Genomic DNA, 20,347 nt, shown 5'->3' on the forward strand with positions numbered 1-20,347 from the left:
CAGAATTGGACCACTTGACAACACCCTATCCTCCTGGGGGTTCTTCCACAATTGCACTACATTAACATTTTGTAAAAGTTACACCCTATCATGGAGCCAGTTCCCAGTAGCATTTCTTTAGAGATCATAAAATGACCCCACACATTAGTGGCTTTAATAGTCCTGTAATATTTAAGATCAATTTGACTTGTAGCATGAAAGCAGTGTGCGCAATGGCTCAGGAACAAAAAACTCTTAAGAAGTAAAGGCCAAAAGGTATGCATGCACTTATGTGTGTGTGTACACACGCACGCACACAAAACAATTTAAATAAATAGACACATGAATGGAAAGTCAATGAGAATCAGGGAGGAATACCAAGAAGTAGAAAAAACTTCACCCACTGGTGGAAGACAATGACAGAAGAGGACAGCTGAATCTCCCTGAGGAGGGAATTCCATAAATGTTTGTGCCCCTACTGAGAAGGCCTTTTCTTTGGTTCCCACTTGCATAGCCTCAGATGGTAGAGAAATCTGAAGCAAGATCTCTGAAGATGACTGTAGTGGTTGGGTATGATCATATTTGAACAAAAGTTTGTCCAAAGTTCCCTTCGATCTGACAGATATTATAACATGTTTATGTACAGAATATACTGGCATTTTCATATAGTTCTCCTTTATCGGAAGGAGCACATAATGACCACACAGCCCAGATAAAGACAACTGCAATAAACTCCACATGATTTCAATAGAAAATAATTACATGATATTTCCTCCTTTGACTTCAATGAGAAGGGAACATTAAGTTCAAGACATGATTTTTTTCTTGTTCTAATATCCTGTTATATCTAAATATGAGCCTTTCCAATTTATCAATCGGAACCTGCTGAACCTGTTGTCTCTTCATATTTATTCAATATTTTAATCATTTCTTTAGGTTTTTCTAAATGCCATGTCATCAGCAAAGAGGTGTGAGACATGTCTTTAATTAACAATGAAAGATTCTTTTATTTTGAATTTTGCCAAATAACTGTAATTAGAAGTTCTACTGAAGCTGCAAATAGAAGAGGAAACGACAGGTTTGTTTAATCCCTCTAAAAACACCCAGAAATTTGGAAAATCTAATAATTCGCTCTTCTAAATCCAGAGATGAGTAGAGATGAGAGAAAACAAGTTTTCTCCAATATTCATAATGTGCAGTGAATTAAGCAAGTTACACCATTTCAACTAATCAAGGCTTTATGCCAGTGAATCTTTAATTCATTACTGTGCCCACCAAGTACGCAACATAATCATCTTCAGCTGTTTCAGCAGCCCAAGTGTAATAATACACTGCTACATAAATGAAAATGAATTGATAAAATTTACAATTACGTAGTAAGGAGATTTTTAAACATAATACATCAGCAAGCTAAAATGTCAATTACCATCTTGTCAGAAGATGCATTTCTGTTGCGGCATTAAAGGGTGCATTCCTAATGAAAGCTTATCTAATGGCACGGAGGGGTTGAAGCATAAAGAATATGATATGGGCTGTTGATCTACCCAATGCAGGGCAACATATGCTGCAGCACTGTCTGAAACAATTATTACTTTGATATGTGTCATTTTTATTGACGGTATCAGTTCTATCTATTTAAGTCTCCTCTCTTAAAGATTTCACCATTTTTGATTAAGAGTGTCTATATATTTTTATCAAGGAAAGTTTATTTGATTTGATTAAAATAAAACTCTTGAAGACTTATCTGCCTCTGGGATCCAAGTATTTCTTTGTAAGCAAAATTAACCTTTTTTGCGGGGGGGGTGGGGAATGGCAACTCCTCTAGACTTTGAATACCCTAGTGCAATATAATGTATTCCAAAGCAAGGATCTTTCACAAGTTTCATCTTGGCTTCACTTATGTGACTCTTGCATAAAAAGTGTATCAGGTTTCTCTTTCTTAATTGTAGTAGCAACTCTTCTTCTGATAGGAATTATCCATGACATTAAACAACATTATATTAATAGTGCCATAAATGAATAAGCTAGCAAATTGTGTATAATATAATCTCTAAGAACAGCTGAAGAAGATTAAGGTATAGCCTCTGTACAAAAGTGGGGTATAAGCTGCACATTATGGAACAACAACAACAAAAAAGAACACTTAAAGGCACCTGAAGCTCAACAACAAAGAAATGAATTGTCCCAAAGCTTAAACCAGAACTCAGAGATGTCCTGATGAGCAATTTAGGCTGGTGGTACACAAGAACAGGCAGCAGCTCAGTTAACTTTCATAGGTAAACTATGAATATTGCAAGATATTAAATAGAATATATAGTCTTATCTAAAACTTTTGTGTTTGCATAATTTCCTTGATTTGTTGCACCTAAAACAGTACTGTGTTTAGAAACGGCTTGTGACAAATATTAGAGAATAATAGCATTGATAATCCAGGAAAACCTGGAAAGAAAGGCTGCACGTCTGATTTTCTGAATCTCAGTTTCTTTTCCTTTCTAAATTTCCTGAGCCAGTTATGCAGTTTATCAGTCTATCAAAATGATGAACTAATTATCTTCATGTTAAAATAGCTGGTTGTGAAATATTCAGATTTGTAAGCATTTCCCAAGTCTCTTGCAGAATAGCTGCAGTCCACAACTGCTTCCTCTGTGAACAATAAACCTGAAATAATAGCATCAATGATAAGCTGTATTTGCAGCATGGAATCACATTATGAAAGGGTGGAATGCATGTCAGTGTATATTATTTCTTGATTTTGCAACTGGTACATTGTTAAAGTTGATTAACTGGATTATGAACAAAGCTTCTTCAGAAGGAAATGCTGCAAGGTGCACTATAATTTATCTAGAAAGGGATCTTCCTACAGGTGCAGGCAAGAGAGGTCTATCAAATTCCTTTTCAGATACAGGATTTCGGAGAAGTGATTCGTGAACCCCTTTACAAGAAATCGGGATAGATCTTTCTCTCCCACTATTCTGGAACACTGCAGATATGAAAGTTCAACCTGCAATTTCTAGTTTCGAGATCTGAGTTCACAGCAGCTCATAGATTTGCTACCACTCAAAGTATCATATTTAAGGCAATTGCCTTGCTGGTTTGTCTTAGATAGCTCTAGAAGCTTTGGAGAAACTTCCCTCAACTTTTCCTATGGACTGCAGTTGATTCTGAAGCTAATTGTCATTTTAAATTGGTTAGTCATGTTAGAGATTTCAGGAGAACATGTGTATTTTTCCTGGGGGCAGAGGGCAGCAGCTATTATCAGGCCTTCTTTCTCCTCCATCTGACTCTTGTTCTGTTATTGAGCCAGGCTCCAAGGTAACATTTATGTTTAATTCTCATACTGAAAAGTTTCCCACTCACAGCAGACACTTTACAATGATCAGTTGTTTAATGACAGACTTCAATAATTAATTTTCCCCACCATGGCAAATAGCTCCTGAGCTATGACACCGTCCTGTCCTGAGGAAGTCATCCACCTCCCCTCATTATCAGCTAACCTAAAATTTGAGAAACACAGTCTTGTCTTTGAAAAGAAAATGTGAATATTTTGAAACAACTGACACCATATAGCAATTAATGAAGATATTAATAAGGAAAGTTAAAGGGGCTAAAGGGTGGGGGGGAGAATACAGGTAAAACTTAATGGAATCAAACTTACATTATGTACTGCACAAGAATGTATTGTATTAATGAAAGCATATGCCAGAACAACCACGCTGTATAGTTCACAAGCTCCCATCACTGCAATATGCATGTAAGGGATTCTCTGTAGTAAAATACATCCAACATGTGCCTAGAAAGCCCGCATACCTGAAATAAGCTTAAAGATTTCTGATGCTTCCTATGTGTGGAATGGTTGGAGGCTTCCAAACAAGATATTCATGTGAATTTTGAAGATGTATAAGACCATGTCTGTGTGGGTGCGCAGGGAAGAGTCAGTATACAGCTTATCAGAATTATCTTTAATGTTTTCTGATTGCAAGATTTAAGGGTTTAAAGCAATATAAAACTGTAGTTTCAGGGCTGTCTGCATTTTCAAGGTTATAATTTTCTGAGCTATGAATGCAAAGGTAAGCTCATGCTATTCCCAAATGAACACTTTTTTAAAGATGGAGTCAAAGTCTGATTGTATGAACGTCTAATTTAGCATAGAGTATATTAGAGGGATGTGGCAAATTACGCCAAATGTACCACAAAACCAGGTAAATTGAATTCAGTATAAAGTGAGTTCAGGAGGAGTTAAAAAAAGGGTAAACAAAGTATGGATTTTAACAGCACTTAATGCTATCCTTGAAAGATGCAACAGAAAAACCATCCAGTTTGATTTCCATGCTAGTTTAATTTTAACTGATACTACAAACGACATGCACTTCTTTTAAAAGCAAAGGTATTGTTTTCTGCCACTTAAGGAAAGTGTTTAAAATTATTCAAGGAATAAAATTATGTTTCTGCATATTTTACAAGGTCTAAATTGTGTTTTTTTCAGCCTATACTGAATCCCTGTTTATTCTATTATTACTTGTAGCATTATTATGCAAAATTCTATATAGAAATATCACTCTGAGCATTTCTTGTTTATAGCTTCAGGATTACAAAAATCACCTCCTGCCTGCTCCCCGATTTTTAACCATCTTCTGAACATTTCCTTTTCTCAATGGTGGAATTATAGAATAATTCAGGTAAGTCTGAAACTACTTTGCTTGGATTAAATCTGTTGGCTACAAATGTTTACCTTCATAGTAGCTGCTGTACAAGGTTTGAATGCATATTGTAAAACAAGACATATAAGAAATATTTTAGGACCAGTTAAGTACAGCAGTGTACACTGAAAGTAAACTTTGGTTCAAATTCCTGTTTGGTCATAAAGAAACAGTGGAGTTTTTGACAGGTTAATCTGTACACTTGGAACAATGTTCTACCTTTTTTTTTAATTTGGGAAATTTGGGGGGAGGGAGGGAAAGGAAGATAAACATTAAACATAGCAAACAGAAATCCTAAACAAATAATAAAGCCAGGTTAAAAACCTCAAAGAGCTTTGCTGTGGTATATCATTAGGTTGTGACTGAAATCTTTATGAATTTTTAAAATCAGCAAATCTGTTCCTTTCCCAATAATTTTATTGAGCAAGTTGTTCAAATAGGCAGTAGTAGGCCACCCTCAGGAACTCTTAGAGGGTCTATCAGGGTTCAAACCGGATTTGGAATAGAAACAGTCTTCCTTTCTGTATTTATGTTTAAATAGCATCTTGTCTCAATGGGAAAGGCAGACTCTAAATGCCTTTCCCTTTGAGACAAGAGGGCTCACACAACGTAAGTCAGGGCAATCAACAGAATAAGGCACGTGATGTCATTCATCTGATCCCATTAAGGACAACATTGTGCCACAGCAGCTCTTTCCAAAGAGATATAAACTGTGAAGTACTGCAAGGTTCCACCCTGCCTCCAGTGCAACACAACAGGAGACACCATGTGGTATTTTGGAGCGCAGTATGATCAATGTGGTAGTAAGCCAAACTATACTTCTCATTACATCTGGGTGGTAGCAGATTTCTTGTGTATGGCCACAGTTATGAACAGGATAAAGGCTAATAAACTGACTTGTTTCTGAGAAGCGTTTAAGGTAGGCAGACAATTATTTTGTGTATGGGCGATTTTAATTGGATTTTATTGTGAATTTGTATTTTATGGCTATTAAAACTGTACATTGCTTTGGGTACCTATGGGCAGAGAATGGAACTAAAGATGATAAATCATAGTAGTAGTCTTTATTCAATCATCTTATATACTAATAGCCAAGCGACCCTGATCTGTGAATACTTAAATCTAGAGACTAGAGCCATGAACAGACAAGACATATCTTCCTACACATCTGAAAAAAAGGTTTGCAGAAAAATCTGAAATCTAAAACAAACAAACAAAAAACACCATTGGGGATTAAAAGAAACCAAAGGACCACCACCTGCAGCTTTAACCAGATGTTCTGAGGCTGTTGCGGCCATTGAAAACCTCTCATTGGGGCCAGGCCCAGAAGCAATCACCTGGTGACTTGATACCACATGATTTTCATGATTCACCCAAGGTCTGGTTGCTTGCTACTGTTCAACAGCAGCTCACACACTAAAGCCAGTGTAGTGTAGTGGTTAGAGTTTTAGAGGAGGATGTGGGAGACCCAGGTTTGACTCACCACTCTGCTTTAGGAGTTTACTGGTGACTTTGTTCCAGTCACACATTCCTAGCCTAAGCTACCTCTCTGGATTGTTGTGAGGATAATATGGAGGCAAGGAAAATGATGTAAGCTGCTCTGGGTCCCCACTGTGGAGAAAGGCAATATATAAATGAAGTAAATTAGTAAATACCCTGATCTGGATAACCCAGGTGAGCCTTATCTCGTCAGATCTCAGAAGTTAAGCAGGGCCGGCCTTGGTTAGTAATTGGATGGGAGACCTCCAATGAAGACCAGGGTTGCAGAAGCAGGCAAGGGCAAACCACCTCTGTTAGTCTCTTGCAATGAAAACCCCACCAGGGGTCACCATAAGTCAACTGTGACTTGAGGGCACTCTCCACCACCATCAAATTAGTAAATATAGATGAAGATGGGAGGGGGGGGAGATAAAAAGTAAGATGTTTAGTGGGTTTGAAGGAAAAGTGGACATATGGAGGCTACCAGGAGGAGGAAAAGAAGAAATAGTGTGGGGAAGGGAATATAGGGGAAAGTGAAGTATCCCTTGCCTTGCGGGCTCCATCATGCAACTGGGCTCGGCTAACTGGCACCAAGCAACTGGACCATAGGGAAGACGCTACCAGCGGTGGAAAGGAGGGAAAGCTGAAGACGGGGCAGACAAAAGCAGGTGGGAAGGAGAGAAGGAAGCAGGAAAAGTAGGAGAAGCAATGGAGGGCAGGGAAAGGAAAGAGGACACAGTGGGGAAGGGTGAAATGAGATGCTCCCTGCAAGTCCTTGTGGGTCACCCATTTGTATTACTATGATGCCAATCTAGAAAAGGAGAACTCCCATTACTAATCCTACAATAAAGCAAGTCAAAAGGATAGTAACGTAAGCAGTGATTAGTGGCAATCCTCCCCAAATAGTAGATTTTAATGTTTGACCAGAATTGCCTACTTTTACAATAATGACTAAACTGTAGGTCTGCAGAAAATCATGCATGCCACAAATAAAAAAGATTTTGATCCTGTACACTCACACAATTAGGATTATATTAGTTCTTGAGAGGAAAAGCACACAAATGCAAAGGTAAGAATATTTTCTCCATAACTTGGGGGTGGGGGTGGGGGGGGGGGTAATTTCATGAAGCTACATTGAGGAGAGCATTAGTTTTATCACTTACTTAGGAGCTGAAGGGCCTCTTGGCCATGTTCCATCTTCATTTTTCTGTTCTATCACTAACACCTACAGAAATAAAAAGAGAGGCAAGCCCAACTTTATTACAGGTTAAGACCAACAGTTTAAGGCATCAATTGGACACTGAAACATCTGCAAACTGTGCAAGGTCTGTTATTGCCAGCAGTCAGCATCTCAAGGTTTTTACTGAAATTATTTCCTATTTAAAATTAAAACATAACCTTATCCCTAGTTAAATCAATTTTAAAAGGAAGGAAGGAAGGAAAAGAAGTACTTGATAAGGAGGTAATTATGCAAAGAAAATGTGAGCAATTTTGGTTAAGGAAACTGGTATCATTATGAATAAAAATATGTTCAAACCTTTCCAATTCCATCCAAATGATTTCACCAGTGAGGTAAGGCAATCAAAAATATGGAGACAAACTTTGATAATTCACTTGCCACTTAAGTGACTAATTTATAGTCATTCCTGTATCCTGATGAAGAATCATGACTCAAGAACGCAAGGGAAGGCTGGCATTCTCTCCCAGGCATAGCTTTTCTCTAGCACTACATCTCACTGGATTAAAGGGTACTGTAAGCCATGTAATGAAGTTATCCCTGTTTTTATTTTTAATTGACACCCATGTACCCTAATCTGGACAAGAATTGAATTTGTCTCCTATAATAATTAGTACCAACTCAATGAGCACAAGAGCCACACTTTTCATGTCACAATAAATCTTTAAGTAAGATATGTAATTATGTAGTGGTGCTAGATTAGAAGTACTGGGATCACTGGGTCTTATTTTGCTAACTTCTTAAAACATGTTTGTCACGTAACATGAAGCTCTATGCCTACAGTAGAAAAGTAGCTCTTACAGAGAGGTATTAAGATAGCCCATTAATACAATAATAATAACCCACTACCTTAACAGTGTTTAAAACGTAATTAAAGAATAGGAAAGGTGTCCTAACTTTTGTTCCACATTTACAACCACTAAATCAGATTAACATCTCATTTCCATGCACTTAAAGGGGGTGGTGGGGAGGAAACGTCCTTCTACTACTGTGATAGATCATGGGGAAATATTAACTTGACCGCCGACATCCCCCATCATACCCCTGCATCTATTCATAATATTAGCAATGGTTTGCTGCTATACTAAGTACATTCTAAGTTGCCAAGTGGGATAGAGATTAGGAGGAGTTGACCAAGATTTGAAAAAGGGGGGGGGATTAGAAGTGGGGGGTAGAGAGAGAAATGAAGGCAGATCATGAAGGGCAGAGAATGAAATGAAGGAAAAAAGAAGGAAAGGTTTGCTACAACACTAACAGGGCTTAGCAAAATCTAGCTGGGCAGACAAAACTATGGAGCTGGGTGGAAGAAAAGGAAAAGGGCAATGGATGGCTAGAAACAACCACCTCGCTAAGAGCCTGTGGCCTGGCAATTACTGTAACATCCATCAGATATTCTTGATGGTCTTGCCTTGCCCCAATCCTGTCTTGGTCTGTGAGCTCTGAAGCATCTCATGACAGGAAAGTCTTCTTGTCGTAATGTTTGAAGAACGGTGCAGTGAGTGGATACAGCTATCGCTGTTTACTGTGCTTTGCATTCCCTGCACCCTAGTGGCTGCAGTCCAGAACTGCATTAAAAGTAAAATAAATTGAAATGAATTAACTGACTACAGCAAGACTATGGCTTCACAGGCCCTTCAGCTGACTTGGACGCTTTGAATTTTGTGCCCCTTTGTGTGCCTGCTTTTCACTTTTGAATTGCCTGCTAGAATAGGAAAGGCTGAAAGAACAGGTAACCTATGCAGAACTGATTATGAAATGGTTCAATTAAAGCATTTTCTGTTTGCACAAGAGGCGGAAGAATACTTTCTACCAACTGCTCTCCTCTCACCTTCTCTACCACAGCAAATGCTGTTCCTGAGGGTCCATTAACCCTAATGAACAACTTTTTTGCGGAGGGGAAGGCAAACTGTAGCAGGAAAACTCTATGCCTGCTGCCTGAGTTATTGGTGTTTTCAAAGTTTTCAAACTGATGCCTTGAGGACCCAGCAATATTGATAAAAGTGTTCAGGGCTGTGTATGCGTGTCAATTTTGCAGATTTTAATAGGAGGAACCATTCACATTCATCAAATTTTGAAAGACACAGTTCAAAATTAGATCCTTCAATTTTATAGTTCAGAATTAGATCCTTCACTCCTACTGAAAAAAACCTATCAATGTTGATTCAAACAGTGACACAATATGAACTAATTCCTTCTCCCACCTCTAAAAGTCTGAAATAACCTATTATTTCTTTCTCCCCTAACTTTATTTAACTCCTGAACCACAGATTCTTTTTATGCCTGTGTAAAAGTCTAAACTATCTCATCAGTTAACATTCCTGTATGCATTGGTGGAATTAGGGGTGTGCATCCAGAAAAGATTCCGGATTACCCGAAGCGGGTAAAAAATTCAAAAATACCAGAATTCCGAAGCGGCAAGCCACTTTGGAATTCTGGTATTTACTCGCTTTGGTATGCTCTGTAAAGATTCAGAGCATACTGAAGTGAGGGGGAGCAACCCCCCCACCTCCCCTGGGGCAACCCCTCCACCCACTTACCTGGCTGGCAGAAAGAGGGGGAGGGTGATCAGCTGGGCGGCGGTGGCGGCACTCGCGAGGCTGGGACAGCCCGGAGCTGGTGACTCTGCCGCTGCTGCGGCCCACCCGAGGCTAGGACAGCCTGGAGCCAGCTCCTCTGCAGCCGCACCACATCCTCTGGAACTGCAGCAGGTCACAGGGCAGCGGGGAAGGCCGGAGCCACCTCCTCCGGCCCTTCTTGCCCCTCAAATGGCCGCTACCCCGTGCTTTCTCCGCATCGTTTGCCGCCCCGCGGCCCCACAGGGTGGCAGGGAGGGCTGGAGACAATGCTGTCGCCAATGCCGTCTCCACCAGCAGCAGCAGAGCCAAGGTAAGTGGGGCTGGGGGGTGGGGGGATTCCTGCCCTGCCGCTTGCAAGTGGCAGGAAAGGGGACTTTTAACCTCGGCATGCTGGCCCCGATTCGGATATCCCAAATCTTTACAGATTGGAAACCCAAAGTGCACACCCCTAGGTGGAACTCTAATCATACAAACAATATTTACAGATGCAAATATTTCCAGATCTAGAGAGCAGATGGCAGTCAGAAAAGACAGAAATGACCTCTATGTATTCCATTATAATTATCTGAAATAAATCATTCTACAGGTAGTCAATGTGGTAACAGTAAAGAGCTATTCAGATATAGTTAGATCTTGGGATAGGTGTATTTTTCACTTTCCCCTCTTTCCTTCAATAGCAGACAACGCAATAGCAACTGATTTCAAATCAACACTCTGTTTCAAAATAATTTGGCTATGAGATACAAAAAAACTGTAGTTAGGAGATTACTTATTACTTATAAGAAATGCAAGCTCCAAATCCCCTTAAGTTCACATAAGTTACATTCGATTGGATCCTAATGGTTTATTTCACTATGCCAGCTTGTTCCTCTGGTGCAAGAAGCCTTCCACCCATCCAAAAGACTTCTCCATTGGTGGAAGTGGCTTTTTTTTCAGCAGAATGCCCTGTGCCTTGGAGATATTCATTGGCACTTACCACCAATTGCTCCCCTTCCAGCAGGAGCCTGCTCCATCAGAACAAGTGTCTGGAACTAACTTAAATTTCCCTGCATTCTGACCTATCTGTTTTGAAAAGATAGAGAAAGTTGGCTCATTGTGCAGTTAATAGAAAATGGAAAATTTTAATCACACCCCGAAAATTGTGCCCTGTATAGAAATAGTACCATCACTATAAAATATAAACAGGATATGAACACCCAGGAACAGGATATGAAAACCCAGCATACATAATATCTCATACCTGTCCCTGGTACAAACCAGCATCCTGTATTGTACTGTCTGGTTTATTCAATGGTTCAAATGTGTTACTCATGTATTTGTTCCACAACCTGGTCTCTTTTTCATCTGGAATACTGAAGATTTTCCTTATCTCCTTTTCAATTGTATCTATATTGACAGAAATAAAACTCTCAATGTACAGCTTGCAATAGGCACACACTGATTTACGTTTATGTCATTACAGAAGATAGAAATCTACATGCAACTCAATACGTGATATTATATATGGAGACCATATCTGGCAAACTGTCCTATATAACAAGAATATTATGCATGCAGTAAGAACAAGCAATAGGAGTGGAAGCAGGATGGGTCCATCTTGACAACTATTGAGTGGGCAATATTTAGTAACAATCACCACCATGATTTGTTACTATTTAAGCAAGGCAAGATGATCCTTGGGCTCACATTCTCTTCTGCCACAGAAAGCTGATGAAGATTCCAGTGGCAAACAACAGTTTCTGATTATACCCAACCACTAACTGTTGTTTCCATGTTTCCCAGCAAACTAGGATTCCAGACTATTCTTTTCAGGAAAGAGTACAAACTGTAGCTTGTGGTTTAAATATAACAATGTAAAAAGCAGCTATAGCCTTTCATTAGCAACACAGATGAGGGGAGGATGACTCGAGATAAGGAAAGCATGACCGTGAGCATCCTTTGCATAATGACAGATCCAGTGTGACACCTGGATTATCTGAATGGATACATTTAGGGCATTACAGTTAGCTTTCTGATACTGGCATCCTTTCATGTACGTTTAGAAGCTAAAGCTTGAAAATTTTCCTCAAACTATGACCAAACAAAAATGATGACTGTGTACTGAGAATGTAAACTATGCACTATATTTATATTTATACATTGTTCCCGCTTCCAAAAGTCATAGCATCAGGGAGAATGAAAGTGGAAGCTTTTTTAAAGCACATGTAATATTATCGGACCAGAACCAATGGGTTGAAATTAAATCAAAAGTGTTTTCGGCTAAACATTAAGAAGAACTTCCTGACAGAGTGGTCCCTCAGTGGAACAGGCTTCCTTGGGAGGTGGTAGACTCTCCTTCTTCGGAGGTTTTTAACCAGAAGCTAGATGGCCACTGACAGCAATGTTGATTCTGTAAACATAGGCAGATCATGACAGGGAGGGCAGGAAAGGTTACATCAGTGCTTGGTTCTCGTAGCCTCTTCTTACACACCCAGGGTAATGCCGATTGCAACCTTGAGGTCAGGTAGCAATTTTCCCCAGGCCAGTTTGGCTAGGGATTCTGACCGTGTTTTGTCATCTTCTGGGCGTGGAGCAGGGGTCACTGGGTGTGTGTGTGGGGTTGGGAGGTAGTTGTGAATTTCCTGCATTGTGCAGGGGGTTGGACTAGATGATCCTATGATTCTATAATTCTATAACTATTGTGATGGTATGAGAAAACATATTTTATAAGAGTATCACTTTCTTCCAGGCTGAATCTGGCAAAGCAGTACTGAAACACCTAGGGCTTCTTAATAGCATATGTAAGTAAATGTTCCCTAAAGGGATACCTGAACTGTTTTCATTTATGATAAAAAAGCTCTGAAGTTTGTGTATTAAAATGACCAAAATCAGGCTTGAAAGACACAGCATGACCACTTTATAACCCTAAAACTGTGACAGTCAGCATACCTATTGTGTCAGCTTTACTAAATCTTCTTGTTACAACATTGTTCATATTTCCATTTTCACACAATTTTAATTCTGTCAAATATACTTCTACTTTGCAGTGCTTCACAAACATACCCTGTTCAACCACCTGGAAAATAAACAGATCAAAATGGATTATTAATTCGAGTAGGATATTTTAATCCGTCAAAGCATATAACATAGTTTTAGAAGGTAATATTATAAAATATTAACTATTCCAATGGCTAGCTACATTTTTATAGTTTGATAGTTTAAAAGAATCTAAAACTTGTTATGATGGCGATTAAAGGTCACACAGTAGGTGATAAAGAAGCTCTTTTCAGATTTAAATGTAGTTATAGTTAAGACATTTTCCCAGTAAATTACTAGTAACCCAAGAAGCAATATAAGGTTAAAAGATATAGCAAAACAGTCTATATAAGCAAGAACTGCCAATTTGGTTAGCTGATTTTCTAATAACAAATATCTTAATGCTCAGCTTTAACTAAGAAAACAATGTTTAATTTGCTCTTTATCATAAGTTACTCACAACTGACAAAACTTGCAAATTGAAGTAAGCAGAATATTCACAATCACCTCTTTTATATTTCCATATGATCTTCTATGCTGTAACTGCACAAGTCAGCCATGTAGACTGTCCTGAAAATAGCCATCAGCCTGATATGTGATACATCAGACAAATATGGTAAAGAAGGCGGTACCAAATAACTGCTAGAAGTCATATGCTATACCAACAGAGAGAACACACACTCACTAAACAAGAAGGGCATATTAACAAAAGTTCCAAGTATTCAGGAACTTACCTTGGACATTTAAGAGAAATGGAACTTATTTTATAGAAGTTGCAAACACAACTAGGTTTGTATGCACTCCTCCCACTGTATATGTAGTAGGACTGGTAACATTATCATGTATTATGGTAAAAAATAATTGACTGCCATTGCTAAGGTTACAATCAGAGCTGTGTGTATGCTGTGATTCCATAAAAATGTTGGAAAGCTGCAAAATGTGATGTTTGGTTTAGAATTCAGCTTCCTAAGGATCTTGACTGGCACTTTTTTTGGAGCCACACTTCTTGCTGGTATGTGGATGACATCTAAAGACTCAGAAACTTGCAGTAGAGTCATATGCTCCTTCCCATGAGTAGCAAAAGGAGAATTAGGTGAAGTAGTAAAAGCTATACAATTGCTGTATAATTAAGCAAATGTGCTTAATTCAGATCTTTTTGTCACATTATAAATTACTGTAGCACAGACATTTGATCATTGTTTTTACTTGCAAAATACACACAGCCCTGGTTACAGTTAGGGGCGGGTTAGAAAGGAAAGCAGATCAAGTATTGATACAATTATTACTGTCTCATATGCTTAATGGATTTAATTAAAACTGCATCAGATATCTTCCAGTAACTGAGATATTCATAGACCATTAAATTAATTTAAGATTTCAAAAGTTTTGTACAAGAGCATCTATCAGGCCAAGAATTCCTTATGCATTCAAGAATTCTGATATGTACATTACCTCTTGAATTAGGGCTTCCCCACTGATTTAAGAGCATTAAACCACATCATTGATATTTCAGAGAAAGATAAATTTAGTATGTTACATAGTAACAAAAAGGAGAGTATTTAATGGCAGCTATATGAAGACATATGGTCTGCTACTATTCCTCTAATGTGTGTTTGTATAAACACACAGTAGAAAATATGGCAAGCAACCTATGTTGCTGAATGTGAATTTCTTATATTACCGTTTCATGTCTGAAAATGATTGAGTTCATAAATATTGCCCTAGACAACCAGGTGAATTCACATTTCCCCTTCAAACTTAAAAGATCGACATGGTTTTTAAGGATATACAACAAACAACAACATCTCCATGTCCATCTAAAACTAGACTTAGTTCTGGATTGGCACAGTAGGGCTTCTTCCTGCCTAATTTAGAGCAAACAGTTCTTAGTCTGATACGAAGAAGACAACATCTGTCCTGTGTTACACAGAGTTACAGGATGGTTTTCCACCACAATCTTAAATCTACAAAGATCAAGCTGCAGGAAAAAAACACCCTATGTACAGCCATGAGCGTGCACAAGATGCATTCTTCCTTCTTTCCAGTTTACAGTTGCAGTACTATGCACACTTATTTGGGAGTAAGTCTCATTGAACGCATTGGGACTTACAGCATGCAAAGAACCAGGCACACAGATTCCGTATTGTAGGGCTGCATTAAAAAAAAGTCACTATGAGTGCAACACTGTAGAGATGGCCAAGTTGTAATGGCAGTTGCTCAACTGCCTGGCTTCTAGACTGGTAATGTCGGGTTCTCTTCCTGCTTTCTGGAAATGCAAGAGGACAGAAATGTAGCAGTGATGGAATGCAAAGGGCTGGAATTCTGGAGAAGGGTCACGTCAGAACAGCAACCCTTCACTATGTTACTGCTAAATTGGTGATTTGGGTGTCAAAACGAAGAACTCATAAGGTACAATCCAGCATAGCTTCTTGAAACATGATTTCTCATGGCTATCAAACCCTCTCCATGCACTAAGGCTTGTGAGGAAATCCAGAATGTGTGTAGTGGGTATGGCTCACTCCATCCTATGGACAGTTCAATTCTAATTTAGTGAGTCCTTTTCTGCTCACCTCCCACACCAATTTAATGGGATGGCGAATATTGTTAGCGATCTAAATTGTTAACTGTATCTTTTGGTGCTATTTTAGAGCAGGGTGTTTCTAACCTCACAGGAAAAAGCTCTTGAGAAAAGTGGTAATTTCTGTCTTTACACCTTGCCAAACATTATAATGTTGCATCTGGACCCAAAAAAGCCTTGTCATATCACGTTCCAGCTGTATCTTCAATTAATATACAGAAGCTTTTTGAGCAATACTATTAAAACATGCATCTAATTGAGAAAACTTAAATTAGATATTAAAATTGGATGCTAGATACTTAAATTTGAGATAGGTTTTCTGGAAGCATTAAAAACAGGCATGAGTTCAAAATGAAATCCAGAATGAATTCCAAGAATACAATACATTAATACAGCTTGCAGTGCCATCACAGGATGAATGAACACTATAAAAGTTGGGGGGGGGGGGAGTCAATGAGCAAAAGTAACTTCTTTTCATCTTTTTTTATCTCTGATAGCAATATATACACAGGCCTTTCTGCAAAGCAGATTTACTATAACAAGCACTAAGAAGATCCATGGAATTTACCTCAGACAAAAGCAATTAACATCATTTCCATTTCTTCTATTATTCCAAAAGGAAAATTAACTAAATACTAGAGATGGGCACGAACTGGAAAAAAACAAACTGTGTGGTTCGTTGCATTTCACAAATCACAAACTTTCATGAACCTGCCCCGGTTTGCGAACCAGTTTGGTTCGTGAAAACGTCACATCTAGGTCAGCAAATCATCACTTCCAGGTCAGCAGAAGGTCTGATCGGCACCAGGCTGTTTGCAGTGACGAACCAAAAAATGAAGCAGCCTAAAGTTCGTGGCAGTTCGTCAGAAATGGGCTCTGACAAACCGCCAGTTTGCGAACCACGAACCAGCCCAGTTCATCATGAACTTTGGTTCATATTTCGTTTCGTGCTCATCTCTACTAAATACTATTCAGCTTTGCTCACAGCTCAAGCTTATATTTTCAGTGACGCCTTTTGCGGCATATTTAAACCATAGTATTTGTGATGACTTCAGAAGAATTGGGGTTAGCTATTTTAGGACAATCAAAAGACAATTCATACATGATGTCCAACCATAGTTAAGGAAGTTTGTGGTTTGGCGTGATCCCTGAATTGACAAACTATGGTTTGTAACAAACCCACACTTCAAAGTGGACTTATGAACTGTGGGTTGGATCCAATAGAGGATGTGTATGACTTTCCCATCTTGCCCCTCCCACTGGAGTTCAAAATGCCCCCTGAAATGCTGTTCCTGTCTCCCAGGAGCAGCATTTCTGGAGCCCTTTTAGGCTTCAATGGGAGGTGAGAAAGTGTTGCCCCATGGCTGGAAAACTTTCCCATAAACAGAAATACTCCATGGGATCCAAGCCTATATTTGCTTTAAATTATGGCTTTACAACTGATAAGGAATAATGATGGACATTGACTCCACCTTCAGAAGCTACTCCCCTAATCAAAGAAATGTGAGCTTCGGAGAATAAAGCAAAAGCAACAGCCCTGAAGCATGGTTTGCCAGCTGTATCCTTGGAAATTAAAATTACAATTTCAACTTTAATCAGTTGGTTAGCATTAATCATGATTTGCATGATGTGAACTGATCTTACACATTCAACAAAATACAGTATGAGACTAGAAATGTGACAACTTGATTCACTAGACATTTTCATAGTATTAATTTTGAGCCGTAACAGTTTACAATCAAAAGTAAACATGGTATCTTATACTGAAGAGGATCTTACCCTTATCCTTCCATTCACTGAGCAATATTTACTCATTTTTAATTAAAATATTTATATCCCACCTTTCCTTTTGGTTCAAGTTTGAATCCTTCCTGCAGTCTAAGGAGCCATCCTCCAACTTAAGTACCTCTTCTGTTGGAGGAAAAGCCACTTAAGTAGGATGAAGGCTATTTGGAAGATGGTTGAATCCCACCTACTATCTAGAGCATGAGCAGACTTGCACTTACATAAACACCCTCTCCCTGCTTTTTACGGTATTCCCTAAAATTGCATACCCAGAGGTCAATGAACCCCTAGGAGCATGGAGGATGAAAGTGGTGATCTGCAGTAGGAGAGGAAATTTGTAAAAATTGCCTCAAACCAAACGTACTACAGATAGAGAAATAGCAAGGATTCTGTGTACGTTTATATGTACAAGTGTAGGGAAGGTATCCTAAGAAAAATTTCTAAGAAAGGTGTGCCCTAGTAGAGAAGTAGTAATGGAATGCCAGTGCCTGCGGAAAAATACGAGAGACAGCTATGGAAGGGAAGAGTGTAATGAAACTAAAGAAATATCTAAAAAAGGAAAATTCCTCTACAGTCTGATACACTGGGTAACATCTGAAAATATTTTAGAATAATGTGCACTGTTGTTGTTAGCATGGGATGCTACACATAAGGTGTAAAAACTAATTTATATGGTTAGAACAAGCAAAACAATACACATGCAAAACTGAATATGATACTCTTTCCATCTCTAATATTATTTGACTATCAAGACAAACGTAAAAGGTTTCAAACATTTAGTTCAGATATATCAGTACGATAAACAGCTTAACCAGGGACTGCTGAGAAACTACAACTGGAATCAAAGGCTTACTATATCAAAAGAAGCACTGGGTGGGAGTGGGGAGTGGATAGGGAAGCAGTGACTGCAGTGACTGCAGTGAAACAAAAGAGATAAAATCCCATTACATGGCCTGTGCTTCTGTAACTTCAACCCCATGACTTAGTTTAATGCTTTGTAAAATGCAGGTATCACATTCAAATTAGGCATTTCGGAAACTGAATACCTCATGGCAGTGATCGGCTACTATGATGGCAACACACTGAAGGAATCCTGTAATTTTTATCTATTGAATTTTGCAGTTCCTTGTTTTCGTACATAATAGTCTAAACTTATTCCTTAATTTCACACATTAATGTGTTTTTTTGCCATTTGGTTAGTTTATTTCAACAAATAGCTGCAATCACTGTTTGCCAAAGCAAAGGCCAATTTAAATCCTAGTCACAGAAGTGTTAGGAAGGGCACCACGTTAGAAATAAGGGGGTGACTCCAACTATTCTCCAAGGAACCATTCTCCAGCATAAGCAGCTTTTCTCCAACCCCAAAATTTTATTAGAGCCCATGCATAAAAAGTCAAAACTGTATGAAGCTGATGACATAGTACTTACTAGAATAGAGTTTAAAGTAGGTAACTTACTTTTTCTCTTTTTACTCAATGAAATTAACCAAGCCATTAATACTGAATAACAAAAATTAATGTCAGTGGTCTACTCAGTCAAGCTGCAAAGAATACAGGGTAATAAGGGAGTGTTAAATATAACACATTATTAGTATTATATGGCATATATTTCAGAGCTCAATATAAGAAGTACCTTGCGTGCAATTGGTTCCTGGCCTTCTAAGAGAGTATACCAGCTGACTAGCTTATTCCAGCCTTCAGTTGGTAAAAGAATGTAGTCCAGCTCATCAATGAGATGCTCTTTAAGAGACTGGCAATCCCCATCTATGAGAAAACATTTTCAAATTCAGGTACAGAATCATTTAAATGGTTTTTTGATCATTCTTGGTTTTTTGAAACGCCTTCTATTACACTGGAGCTTAGCAGTTTGAAACAACTGAAAAACACAATTTATCTATTAAAAGACATCATCTTTATCTTAAAATAGTGCATCTTTAGCATGAAAAAGGCAATATCACAAAAAACCCTTAGCTAGACAGCTTATCTTAACAGTTTAGATACTTGTCGTTCTCCCTGTGCCCACCCCCTGCCCAGGTTCAATGATCAATTCTGTTTATAGATTTCCATCTGATATGAAATTTTCATGAACTGGGGTAGTAAGATACATATCTTCTGTAACTTCTAAGAGATAGACTGAGCTTTATGGAACAACTAGAAATATTTATAGCCCTGAAAAATACAAGGATCCTGCTTTTTATATTCAGTATTACTACATTACCTCTGAGAAGTCCTGAATTATCAATTGGACCTGGGTAAACATTCTGATCTCCCATCTGATATTTGTCCCAGCTGTCAAAGCCAACATATTTTTTCCACTGTTTGAACCAGCGACTATCCACTAAATACCTTGAAAAGAAGGAGGAAGAACATGTGAATTCAATGGTCAAAAGTTCATATATCTAGGATATGAGATATATCATTGGCTTTTCCTGATAATGTGATAAAGTGAACTATTTGTATCGGACAAGCTTGCAAAATATAAATTATTACAGAATACAAAATGTTGTTCTGCAACATCTACATGTTTGAGATTAAATGATTTCTGCCATTTTTCTGATGTAAGCTTACATGATGAAACAGATCCTTCCAATTTGTTACACAGGACTATCAAAATACAGATTTATATTACTTTTATATACTAGTATCTTCCCTAAAGCCTTCCAAATTAAGGCATTCTACCATGTAGTTTTCTTCTTAAAATACCATTACATATAATGAATCCAGACAAGTTGTCATCAAAGATGTTATTTAAAAAGTAATTGTGTGATTAGTATTTCTAAAACCGTGCAAATAAAATGCTACAGGATTTCTGTATCTGCATGTAAGATGGTAAAAAGTTTAACATTTTCACTGTTGCATAGATCACCAACATTATTGTCCAATCTGAGTAAATCATTGGAAGTACTTTGTGTGCTAGTCAGATTCCGAAGCGATTCAAATAGCTGACTGCCAGATCATCACCCCAGGTAGGACTAAATACCCCTTATCCAATATTCATATTC

The 20,347-nt window shown here is 38.3% G+C and overlaps 1 protein-coding gene across 2 annotated transcripts in view; it reads right to left on the minus strand.

Annotated features, from left to right (window-relative positions):
* Positions 1 to 20,347, minus strand: part of USP15 (ubiquitin specific peptidase 15) — a 75,409-nt gene that overhangs the window by 41,716 nt on the left and 13,346 nt on the right. For both annotated transcript variants that reach the window (XM_054988376.1, XM_054988375.1), the window contains exons 2-6: positions 19,564 to 19,691; positions 18,979 to 19,109; positions 12,897 to 13,023; positions 11,209 to 11,354; positions 7,319 to 7,380 (exon numbers count right to left, since the gene is read on the minus strand). In XM_054988376.1, coding sequence (XP_054844351.1) covers positions 7,319 to 7,380; positions 11,209 to 11,354; positions 12,897 to 13,023; positions 18,979 to 19,109; positions 19,564 to 19,691 — 594 coding nt within the window. The remainder of the gene's footprint in view (positions 1 to 7,318; positions 7,381 to 11,208; positions 11,355 to 12,896; positions 13,024 to 18,978; positions 19,110 to 19,563; positions 19,692 to 20,347) is intronic.

Source organism: Eublepharis macularius, chromosome 9, assembly GCF_028583425.1.
Source record: "Eublepharis macularius isolate TG4126 chromosome 9, MPM_Emac_v1.0, whole genome shotgun sequence".
Classification (NCBI taxonomy): Eukaryota; Metazoa; Chordata; class Lepidosauria; order Squamata; family Eublepharidae; genus Eublepharis; species Eublepharis macularius.